This window comes from Gallinula chloropus, assembly GCF_964237585.1.
Source record: "Gallinula chloropus genome assembly, chromosome: Z".
Lineage (NCBI taxonomy): Eukaryota > Metazoa > Chordata > Aves > Gruiformes > Rallidae > Gallinula > Gallinula chloropus.
In genome coordinates this window covers 25,603,737-25,616,607 of record NC_140089.1, presented here as the reverse complement: position 1 = coordinate 25,616,607, position 12,871 = coordinate 25,603,737, and the positions used below count along the sequence as shown (strand labels likewise).

Genomic DNA, 12,871 nt, shown 5'->3' with positions numbered 1-12,871 from the left:
TGACTGAAGATATATGGACTTTTGTTAATGGACCTCAGCCATGTTACCAGATGTGCTTTCTGTTTTCTCCACCCATTTCTCAATCACTATTTTTCAGGACAGCCATCATTAAGTGACAGACACACTTTGTGAAAAAACAGCAGTCTGGCAACGTAAGACAATGACTTGATTCTTTAAAAGTGCTCTTGGGTCATCATGGGCAAAAGGAACTGGAAAAGACAGAAATGAAACCTCTCTGAGAGGGTGTGATGCTAAGGAGGACTGCTGTGCCTTGAAGGTGGCACGGACTTACATTTAGCAGAGTTACGCTTCCCTAAGTTCTGGTTAGACATGGTAAGACTCAACTAAAAAAGGCAAAAGCATCCAAACAATGGAAACATAATTCAGCATGAATCCCAAAATGCAGCAATGGAAAATTCTTCTGGTTATATGGGATTGCTCCTTATTGTGGCACATTCACCTCAAAGCTTAAAAGGGAAAAGAGATAAACACATGTTTACAGACCCACTGCCAAAGCTTTTTTTTTCCTGTGATACTGAACCTGTTTATCATTCTTTTTAGTTTCAGTGTCCTTTGTGTGTCAGAACAATGATCTGCCACCAACTCCTATTTGTTCCCAAGGTATACAGATTTAGCTCTTGCAATATATTTGTATGTGTCACACAGACTTTTTATGACAAATACCTTACACCCTTTTCCTCCATCCTTCTTCCAGCCTCATGCTTAAATTCTGATCAAAACCATTAAGAGTTCTGATTCTCTGATAAAGCAAACAGAGGGAATAATGCACTGTGAGACTGTAAAAGATGAGCAGTTGTAGAGGTCAGGAGAGAAGCTTCCAACACAGTTCTCAGTGTGACTCTTGGCTGTTTTTTGGTACAGACTAAAATGGTTATTTTGATTACAGTATAAATTAACAGTATTTTGAAACACCTTAGTCTGACCTCTTGAAGGTGGGAAACAACCTCAAAAGCAAGAGAAGGATGAAAAAATATGTTAACCCAACAATATTATCTCAACAAATTATTCTACTGCCTATCAATGTACACAAATTCCTTGCACACTACAAGTTCAAAACTTTATGTTAAATTTGGTTCAGACAAAGGACAAAAAAAAAGATATTTCCCCAAAGCCTCAGGCTCTGCAGAGACAAACACTGGCTATGGCACTGTTCATCAAGAAGAATACAAGTCACCACCTGAATCAGCCACAATCATAAAATCAACAGGCTCACAGGAGCTTAAAATCTTTGCTCAACTGATACAGTATTTAAGATTTAAAGTTGCAATACATGCCACAATTTTATGTACAAACACAAGTCCATCGTGCCAAATCCTGAATCGTGAAAACACGCATGATCAGAATTAATTGTTCAGTTGTATATTCTGTGTGTACTTGATGTGGAAGGAGAATACAAGTACACTGGACTAATCCATGTGAGATAAGGACATCACACAACAGAACATGTAACTTCAACATTCAGCTGAACACTGTGCATTTCTATTTCATGTTACTTCGTTAAATGAGAAACTGAAGCCTGACTGTGAAGTTCATTTGTTCTTACATGCCTACAGAGTGTTGGCTTTGTTCTTGCACTAAAATTCTGCTGTCCCTCCCTGTATTCTGACTAATCAAGAAGATGGTAAAGAGTTGTTACTGCAGTAACGGGACTTAACTGCTTTGTGATACAGGATCCAGAATGATGCAGCACAGCTCTTTGTTACCCTGTGTCTAGACCTATTATAAAATCCAAAAATTACAAGGACGAACTGCAAAGAACTACAAAGAAATGATAAGGAAGATGTAGGAAGTGTCTGTTGTTCTTGTATTTGCTGAAACCTTCAGCATGTTATTAAATCCTGTGTTCTGTCATAAAACTACAGAACTCTGTGTCACAGGATGTAGGAAATGCCAAGAATGTAGATGGATGAGAAAGACGATTAGATAAATCCAGGGAGGATAGGACCATAGAGAACTATTAAATGTGATGCAGCCTCCTGCTCACAGATGTTGGCAGAAAGGTGGGGGAGTATGAAGGAGGACAACTCTCCATCTGCATTTCTTGTGCTCTCTCTTCAGGCATCCGCTATTTATCATCAAAGCCAGGATGCCGTGCCAGACAGAGCTAGTAGAAAGCACTACTTCCCATAACCACAGAAGGATTTTTGGAAGAAGACATTAGTTGTGGTTGACCAGTACTTCACAGCAAATTTAATTCAAGAGGTCACTCTGTTGCCAAAATGTGCGCTGATACAAGCATAGAGACACGGAGATCTGCTGTCTTACTGAAATAATAGAAGGGCGTAGGCAAATGTTGCAGCAGGTCTCCCCAGGCTGCAGTTTTGGAAATGAGCATGACACTACAACCAGTAATCAACAATGTCTTTTTACAAAATTTTAAGCACAGGGTATCCAACTATCTGTCTTCATCTTTCTATTACTTGTATTGTGGTTCCCCAAATCACCTCCACTCTGCAAATCACTAATCGTTTTTCTCCAGAGTGTCTCACATGCCTCATGAAATGGTGGGAAAGGTATTACCAAAAATGTGTTTTAAGAGCTATTGTTCCAGAGAGCATTTACCATGCCAACTGAAATGAAACATGCGCTGCTTTTGTAAAGCATAGTCCAGATGCAGAATAGAGATTTGATACTGACCTACTAGCATCTGAATATGGTTATGCAGAACCTCAAACACCTCTTATTTAATTTATGCCTTCTGAACCTCTGATTCGCATTAGGGAGGAAGAAATGCATTAGACAGAGGCTGTAGAGGAGAAAAAATATATGATATTCTAAAAATATAATGCATGATAGGGAGCTGGATGAATCTCTGTGGAGTGGGAGAAAAAAATTCAAAAAATTATGTTATGTGGAGCATCTACTTAGAAGTGATGCAGTGAGAAAAAATAGAAAAGGTAAAGTGGTTTCACCAGAGTCTGTGTCAGTACTTAAACACAGCCAACACACTGAATATATGAGTTCTGCTTGTTTCATGGCTTATTCCTTAAGAAAAATTGTTATTTTATTCACTACACCCCTCAAAAATTCTATCCTCTTAAGGGCTTTAAAAAAAATAAATCCAGAAGAGCTAAACCATTAAAACTTCATAGAAGTTGTTCATTAAAAACTAATGTTTTTATCTGAAAGGTGGCATGCTAGCTAGCCTTCAGATATTCTGATGTGATATTTACAGTTTGGGTAGCAGTTGTCACTAGACTGGTGTGCAGAAGCCCAGAGCCCAAGATCATATGAAAACACCAAACAATTTCTGTGCTAACAGAGCACATGTTAATTCACCATCAATGAGAAGTCAATACTGTTACAGTCACCCTAACAAAACAGCCTAACTTCTAGGTGATTTTGGTTTCAGTTTAGAATATGACTTTGATTTTCAAGGAGTTATAGCAGCTAAGAGAATATACAGGGACAAGACGATGTGTGCCTTTATCACTATGGAGAATCGCTATGGACTCCGAATTAAAACAATGGCTACTGGTTATGGACCTTGAGTTAAAACAACAAGTATATGAAGAAACTGGCTATGGCTACGAAATAGCAGCTGAAAGCGAAGTGAACTTGGGCAAGAATGGGGTTCACTTGTGGACACAGTGAGGAAGACTATCAACGGCCACCAGAGGACCCCCGCTCAACTAAACTGCGCATGTGGAGAGGACATTTACATATGATAATGATTTCCAGGAAGTAACATGAATATGCTAATCACCACCCTCCCCTCTTTATATTTAAAACAATCAGCATAGCTAACCAATGATTTTTATAGAATCAGAATACAGGTAAAGTGAAGCAATCAAAAGCCAACCATTGTAAAGGTCATGCTAAGAAGCAAGCATTTTTGCACAGTGATTTTTGCTAAAACTTGTATAAATATGTTGTGCTTTGTACCTTTGGGTGAGCACACCTTTGGTGTGTTCCCCTGTGCTCCCCAAGGCTGGAATAAAAGAGGTGCCTGCCTATCTGCTCTGTGTAGATAAGTTTTTCGCGATTGTGACCGCTAACAATACTGTATGGCAGCATCTACAAGGCACTCTTTTTTGGCTGAGAGACTATATATGTATTTTTAACAAAAGTCTGGAAATAAAACTGAAACACTAACAAAAAACTGCTGTTAGTGCAAGACCCTGTGGAGTTATTAATAAAAACCAAGTCAGTGTAGTCATGCAGGATGGTGCGGGTGATTTGGATGCAGTGGATCCATTCAACTGTTCAATGATCATCAAATGCAGCTTCATATCAAACTGTATGTCAGAAAGAGGACTCTACCTCAGAGTGCAGCAGAAATTAGAAACGGCTCTCAGGATTACAGCTGATAAACAAAGTTAACTCCCACTGTGGCTCTGACTCACATTTCAAGTGGAACAAAAACATGGAAACCTTTTTTCTTTCTGTTGCATTGATGGTCTGCACTGAGAGTACAACTTACAAGCCCCAAACCCATGAATGCAGACAAGGGCCAAAATATGGCTGTAGAACTAAAGTAAGACTAGACTGCTTAAAGATTTTCTACATTTGCCTTGAGTTTAAGTAATACACAGACACAAGCTCCTGTCAAAATGCAACAAATAATGAAGGCTTAAAATTTGCAACATCACATAATGGCTGAGCCTGATAGGGCCCTCTGGAAGTCATTCATGCAACCCTTTACCCAGCTCAAGGAGGGTCCTCTGGAACAGGTTGCCCAAGACCAAGTCTAAGTGGCTTGAGTACTTTGAAGGTTGGGGTTTCCACAGCCTCTCTGGGCAACAAATAAGATGCCATACTTCATAGGAATAAATTGCTTTGACTGTCTCTATGCAAGTATAGATCAGTTTATATTTTGAACTAGTTTTGAAATGTAAAGTATTTAGTTGCAAAAGGAATTTGTCAGAATGACAGTATCTGAAAACAAAGTTTTCATTTATAGAAAATTGAACTCTTTAGAGAAATAGTTCGTTTTTTCCTGTTTGCATTTGCCTCTCTACACCTCCCTTGACCTGAAAATATTATTTTTAAGAGCTGTGAAAGCATTGGAGTTCCAACCTTATTATTTTACTCTTTGGCATTCCACTGACTGTGTATTCCACCGCAGATACATACAAACTGGCTTACTAGAAGCTAGACTGACATCACAAATAATTTCTCACACACTACCAAAAGCACTGCCAATTGGCAATAGCTTTTGATCAGTATTAATTTCTGCTGTGTTTGATTCTGACTGAGGAGTGGAAGGCTCTACAATCAGTTACTTAATCCACTGAGGGTATGCTGCGATTTTTATATTCTAAAATGTTTCAAAGCAGTCGCTGTTTATATTGGCTTCAAAACAAAACTAATCTAATTCTTTCTTGGTATTTATTAGAAGAATGTCATCAGCACATAAAACTTGGAACCCATGGCAACTGTATTTCTTACAGACTTAAAATTCTTTTCAATTGTGACATTGTTCAGATACTTCACTCCAAATACCATATTCCTCTCTGAAGAACAAGGACAACACAAAAACAAGGAGCATCTTCAGAATCTTGAACTATTGCTCACCTGTGCTTTTGCCAATTTCTTTTCCAGCAGGTCACGCTCCCTTTCTGTTTGTTGTAGACGTTTATTAAGCTCCACTATGTCTCCCTTTAATGAAGCCAGGGCTGCCAAATGAAGCTAGAAGACAAAAGGAAAGGAAAAAAATTAATTAACTCCTAAGCATGTAGCAGCAGCATTTTAAGGAGAACATAGTATTATCGTAGAATCATAGAATCATAGGGGTTGGAAGGGACCTCGAGAGATCATCAAGTCCAACCCCCCTGCCAAAGCAGCTCCCCAGCTCATATCACTCAGATAGGCATCCAGATGGGTCTTGAATATCTCCAGAGAAGGAGACTCCACGACCTCTCTGGGCAGCCTGTCCCAGGGCTCTGTCACCCTCACTGGGAAAAAGTTCTTCCGCATGTTGGTGCGGAACTTCCTGTGCTCCAACTTGCAGCCATTGCCCCTTGTCCTGTCCCCACAGACCACTGAAAAGGGGCTGGACATTTCCCATACTTAAGATATTTATAAACATTAATTAGCTGAACAGTCCCAGCTCACTTAGCCTTTCCTCATAGGGGAGATGCTCCAGGCCCTATTATATAGCAGCTACAGTATCTGTGGGTTTCTGCAGTAGTTAATAAGAACTTTAGGGTAACAAAAGTCTAAAATAAATGTACATGCTACTAAATACATCTTCTGGAGTTCTCCACTCCAGAAAGCACACACATTCCTTCACCAGAAAACATATTTTTGCAAGGAGGCTAATGCAACAAAATATAATTCAGCTGGAAATGTATGTATTAGTTCTAGCATTACTTTAACAGGAAGCAGCCTGAGTCTTATAAAACCTTACATTAAATATAAAAGAAGGCGTACCACGTTTTGGTGCCTTCAGACATACGAAGTTTATCAGTGTGGGGAAGGGGTTAACTCTGTGCATAGGATTCAGTTTTATTTTGCAACTAACACCTACTCCACACTGAGCTACTGTTCTGTAGTTCTCCTCACGTCAGTGAGTTTCAGTGATTCTAATCTACCGAAGTCACACATGAAGAGCCTGAACTGGTTTTCTTTCTGCAGTAGACCCTCTTGATGAAAGATACGTTCTGCATTCACTGACAGCACGTGGAAACATACATCAGACTAGGTCTAACAATCTGAATTACAGTAGCTAAATAATTTAGAAATTAAAAACAAGTCCTAAAAGAATCCTACACTTGTAACACACTCACACTCTTCCTGTTCTTAAATACCCACTCATCGCTGCAGTGAAGGCATCAGCTAGAATTCAACACTCGGTACTGACAACTGCAACCAAAAAGTCCAGGAGGAAAATCAGACACTAATGCTGAGGTCTTCCTTTGAGGTAGTAATGAAACAACTCCAATCTGTTGTACTGAGTGAGAAAGCAGAAATGACCTTTCACACCAGACCAAGTACCACAGCAACACTGCCCTGCTGCCAAGGCTCAGGCTGAAACACAAACCTTGTTTCTAGTCCTCCAGCCAGTTTCAGTCCCACACTCTTGACATTTTATTGGGCGGGTCAACTTTAAGTTATTTTTCTTGTTCTGTTTCCAGTCAGTCTGCCAATGAGTCCTATTTGGTATCAGTTTTACCTTTACAATACTGGAAGCCAGCAACACCATGGGCGTTTTCATATACTGATGTGTGAAAGTAGCTGTAGGACAGCAGAAAGACTAGATCATTTGGCAACAGCTCCTCCACGTACAGTATTTCCATTGTTATAGAAAACACCCCCTCTGGCCTCAAGACAGAAAACGTAATTTTATAAAGATTTTTAGATGTGAATTCTGCAATTCTAGTGTAGTGTAACCAGTTGTGCTAGAAGCTCTTGACATCCTCATTTGTGAGTTCAGTTAAAAGCATTTTTATTATGTCAGCTACAAAAACACATGCAGGTATTCATTTCGGTACAAATATACACAATTTTATGTTGCATTAGGCTGAAGGTCTTCCAGGCAGCCTCATTTTTCAAGTGAATAACCTAGCAATTCAGACCTGTTCTGAGTATACTAGGGCAACGAAGCTGGTGAAGGGGCTGGAGAGCACACCTTACAGGGGAGTGGCTGAGGGAACTGGGGTTGCTTAGCCTGAAGGAGGCTAAGGGGAGACCTAATCACCTCCTACAACTACCTGAAATGAGGTTGTAGAAGACTGGGTGTTGGTCTCTTCGCCCAAGGGACAGGTGATAGGAAGGGCCTCAAACTGCGCCAGGGCAGGTTCAGATTAGAAATTAGAAAAAAAGTTCTTCACCAAAAGGGTTATCAGGCATTGGAACAGGCTGCCCAGGGAGGTGGTTGAGCCACCATTTCTGGATGTATTTAAAAGACTGGTAGATGAGGTGCTTAGGGACATGGGTTAGTAGTGAACAGGTATAGTTGGACTTAATGTTCCAACCTAGTGATTCTGTGATATGCTTCGAGTGTGTATGCTGAAATCTCTGAACAAACCCAGAAATACCCTAAATGTCTTGAAGTATTTTTTGCCTTCAGTAGAATGCCTGCCTTCCTATCACAGGAAACTATATTTTATAGTGTGGAGAAACAAGAACCAGACTAATTGTACCAATCTGTTCATAACTGATTTCCAATTTTCAGGAAACCTGGTGAATCTATAAGCCACTGTTTCACCTTATTGCCTTAGAAAAGAGGAAGTGTTGCAATGAGTCTCACCAGCTTTGTTCATCAGCTCTTGCATCCTCTACCATAGCTTTCAAATAATACATGAAAAAAATGGCTACAATTCTCTAAATTGAATAAAGCAATGCTACATAGTCAAGCAAGTATCATTCTCTTTCATACACTGTAATTAAATGATCACCAGCTGTGGTTTTAATTAAATACCAGACCAATAATGTCCATGCACATGGTGCTGTAATATAAAAGGACACCATTAACTTGAAATCTCAATGAAAAACAAGTTGTTCTCTGAGCAGTGGAACTAACGAGGCAGACTTCCTATGGATTTGCCTGTGTCCTTTTCTCACACTGCAATCATTTCAGTTCTTCTTCACATCCTCTAGCACACCTCAGACTGGGTAAGAGACAGCACTGAACAGTGTGTAGTTTGATAGTCATGCTGCTGCATGGCTTGGCACATCCTGCCAAAAAAAGTACCAGCCTCCCTGTTTAATATAGGGTCTCTCTTCTCCAAGTAACCAGAGAATTTCTTGGAGAGCTTGTTCAATCTTTTACTGTCCAAAATTATCCTTTTGTAAATTGGACCTGTGCTGCTTTTAAGTACTAATAAAACAATTAAAAAAAACAAGTTAATGAAAGGGCAGAGTAGACAGCAGGAACAGCTTGGGATACTCTTTGGTTTTATCTACATATCCACTGCACACAGCAGTAAGTCATATGCAAGTAGTGCCTCCAGCTAGTACTGCAATACATAATAGGGTTATCACAGCAAGTGTAGCCGTGAATTCCTGGCAGAGCCAAGCTCTCCTCCCCAATTTCTTTAAAATAGGTGTTATAAAGTATTGCTGCATCTTCCCTTAAGGTGTGAACGCTCCCACAGACCACACTTCCCAGCATGTTTGTATAGCACACAGCAGGGTGGGAACTGGAACACAGATCTTTCAATGTTGCTGTAACACGAACAAGGAAGCAAAGAGCTACAGTCAACAAAAAAGTCCTTCTGGGAAAAAAATCGCACATTTACAATTAAAATTTAATAATCCAAACTACTAAAGTTGGAAAGATTCCACTTAAAAATCTTAACTGCAAGGCAGTAGGTCAGTCATGACTAACAAGGCAGCACTGAATCAGTACAGGACATGACAACTGAAAGAGAGAGAAGAGAATAGAGGTAGCTGTGTGTCACACTGCTTTTTTCTCTCCCCATAGCAAGCCGTGATAGACAAAGCAGAGCTATTATCAGTAATAACAGGCAGTATAATTAATAACAGGCATTTATAGTTCAAGGTGGGCTGCCTCTTAATGACACAACATTACAAAACTGATGAAAAACTCAGTAGTTTGATAAAATTAACACAGACAACACAAAGACTTGTTTGTACAAGATACTGGTCTGAACCTGTAAGCAACAGCTCCCACAGAGAACTACTTCATACAGAGAAAATAATTGCTAAAGCCTGTACTGTTAAACTTTATTCTGATACAGTAGAATTCCATCACAATAAATATGATGCTGATGTACCAAAACTGTCCAACAGGACAGGCAAGATCAACCCATGTGAGATTAATGACTGAAAAGGGACCAGACAAACCAACTTGCTTCCTTACCCTCATCCAAGGGAACAGGAATTCTTTCAGAAAAACAAATTAGATGCAATAAAAACATGCATCAGCTATCTTAACTTAGAAGCTACAATTTCTATGAAATATTCTGCATAGCCCACTGAGGACCCCATGCTGGAGCAGATGGCTGTGACCTAATGGGAAGCCTGCACTGAAGTAAGCTCCTGGCAGGACCTGCAGCCCATGGAGAGAGGAGCCCACACTGGAGCAGGTTTGCTGCCAGGGTTTGTGACCCCATAGGACCAATCAGGTCCTGAAGATTCACGTCTCATGGGAGTGACCTTCATTGGTGCAGTTAGTGATGAACTGCAGCCCAAGGGGAAGGGCTGTAAAGCTGGAGTAGGGGGAAGGAGGGAGAGCAACTGGGAATAAAGTTGAGCCTGAGAAGAAGGGAGGGGTGGTAGGAAGTGTTTTAAGATTTGGGTTTATTTCTCATTACTTTGCTTTGTTTGGCTTGGTAATAAATCAAGATTAATCTTTTTTGAAGTGGAGTCTGTTTTGCCCAGGACAGTAATCGGTGAGTGATCCCTCCCTGCCCTTATCCCGACCCAGCAACCTTTTGCTGAATTTTCTCCTCCCCTGTCCAGCTGAGGAGGGCAGTGGTAGAGCGGCTTTGGTGGGCATCTGGCCTCCAGCCAGGGTCAACCCCCCATATACATTAGCGTTAAATCTCTGCAAAGCAATACAGTTACTTTTATACTCTGCTTTTTTCCCTGCCATTGTGAACTTATGATCCTCATCACCAAGTTTGATCCACATTTTCCTTTCCCTCAGTCTGGAGCCAGATTAATTAAACCATATTGCTAAAACCAGTTGAACTCACTGCATATGTTTGCTATTTTGAACAGAGATCACAAAAAGGACCTGAGCACATCCTTCTCTGTGAAATTAAAGAACTAATCTTATCTTTTTCCTCATTTCCTGCCTTCCTTGGCTACAATCCGGCTGTGTATCAGCTCGGGAATAGATGTTCAGAAACGTAACCTCTGACCTAAGAAGAGAGCCATAAAAGCATCAAGATCGTGGTAAGGAGATACCAACACAAAGCAGCCAAACACCAAAAGACTGATTTATTTGTCTCTCTGTGTCCTCTGTGACTGACCATCAACCCCCTACCATGGAAGGCGGGTCAGAGGAGATGGGCCAGGGCAATGTGCCAGTGAAGCTCAGGGAACAATGCAGGCTGGGACTGATTGAAGATGCTGATACCAAGTGGTCTTTGCTTTAGATAAACAGCTGTCAACAGCTGAGTGGATCAGCCGGTGATGGTAAGGTTTCTCCATATCTTCATTAACGGAGTATGAACGACTACTTGATTTAGCCAGGCCAACAAGGAAGAGGTGTACATGTGGCTCAGGACAGCATAAGAAATTTAAAAACATAAACAACTAAACAAAGAATTTAGAAGACAGCAATGGACTTGAGCTGGCATCAACCCATAGATGCCTTCCTAGCGAGACTGAGGACAGCCATCAGTGTGACAATGAACACATTACAGAGACCAGCCATGACAATCACATTGGTATGTTCTGCTGTGTGTAGCTTAGATTTGCATGGCATTTCCAGCACGTTCTGTATCGCTCTGCTAAACCAGAAATCCCACGTAACACCAACTATCTTCGAATAAGTAGATCCGATACACCCTCCACATGTGGAATATCTAAAAGAACCCAGCCGGAGAGCACTGGACCCTGACAACCTCTTCTTGCTTTTGTCTTCCATTTGCATTTCAACTGATTTAGTGCAAACAGCCCGCCACAGATGTTCTCTGCATGTTGCTACTACTTATTTTAATGACAGGCAGCACACACAAAAAACACCTGATCAAATATTCATAATGCTGTTTCATCTCTGAAAATCTCTCCAGTCATTTTGCTATCAAATGACACTGGCCACTACACCAGATCCGAAAACCCAATCTTCTTCGTAAGACACAGGCATGGGGGGTGTAGAGGGTAGCATGGAAAACAGTCAGAATACCAGCTAAAACTGCGGAAAGGGCAAAACAACAACAAATGCCTGTACACTGTATTTTCAGATGCCTCTTTTCTTCAAGGGAAAGATGTAAATATGACCAAAACCTACAATTGCTATCAAGGAAGTAGGAAGGTTGGTAATGTAGGTTCATAATGAAAAGCACTTTTCAAGTCACAAAACAGTAACACCTTGTCTAGATTTTGACTTGAACAATCCTAGGGCTGTGATTGTGATGTGCATTGCTTTCATTAATGGCACTAGAGAACAGTTATCATGGTTAACCCAGGAAAAGCTTAGACAAAGCTGGCACTCATCTGCTGAAGTGAATGAGAACCTGTCATGCTAACACATGGTACATACACCTAAGAGACATAGAAAGGTAAAATGGTAAGAACTTACACAGAATGAAAATTCTCAAATAAACTATGGCACAGGTTCACACAACCAGAAAGCACCTTAACAAAAAAAAGCCAGAACAAAGGAAAAACTAGGCAGAACTAAAGAAACTTCCCACATGCGAAGTTCGAGATACAGAACTTGTGTTGCTGACATCTGCTGCACATAGAAACTCCAAGGCCTTGTCAAGTTCACGTTCTACGGGGACCCCAGATCAGCACTACTGGCGAATAACGCTTGCTTTATGTGATCGTCGTCACAGAAACATGTAGCAACTCTCAACCAGTTTTCTTCTCAGTTCCACACAATTTTCAGGCCACCTCTTCCTGGCCACGCTCCACGAAAGGCGCATTTTTACGCTCCGAGTGATAAAATAAACGCAATCAGAGTCCATTTCTGTGAACGTACTGACAAGACGGAGTGGAAAAACTTAAAAGAACAACTATCTCCCAGCAGCAGCGACAGGACAGCTCGATATTCCCTAGGCAATTTCAGTTCTGTGATCTCCGGAGCACAGCCCCGAAATACCACAGTCAACAGCCCTTTAAGTAATTACCTAAGGCAAAGTCAAGCAGTACTGCTGAACGGCTGGGTGCCTACAAACACGCCCTGAAACCCTACGTTTGAAACAGCTGTTAGGTGCTAACAGAAAGCCTACAGAATCTTAAAGTCACACACAAAACGGACATTTTG

At 40.8% G+C, this 12,871-nt stretch overlaps 1 protein-coding gene across 2 annotated transcripts in view; it reads right to left on the bottom strand.

Moving 5' to 3' along the window:
• The window catches only part of MCC (MCC regulator of WNT signaling pathway), a gene marked incomplete at its 5' end in the record, with an annotated part of 210,824 nt that overhangs the window by 64,772 nt on the left and 133,181 nt on the right, over nt 1-12,871 (bottom strand). For both annotated transcript variants that reach the window (XM_084278185.1, XM_084278186.1), the window contains one exon: nt 5,539-5,652. In XM_084278185.1, the coding sequence (XP_084134311.1) occupies nt 5,539-5,652 (114 nt within the window). The remainder of the gene's footprint in view (nt 1-5,538; nt 5,653-12,871) is intronic.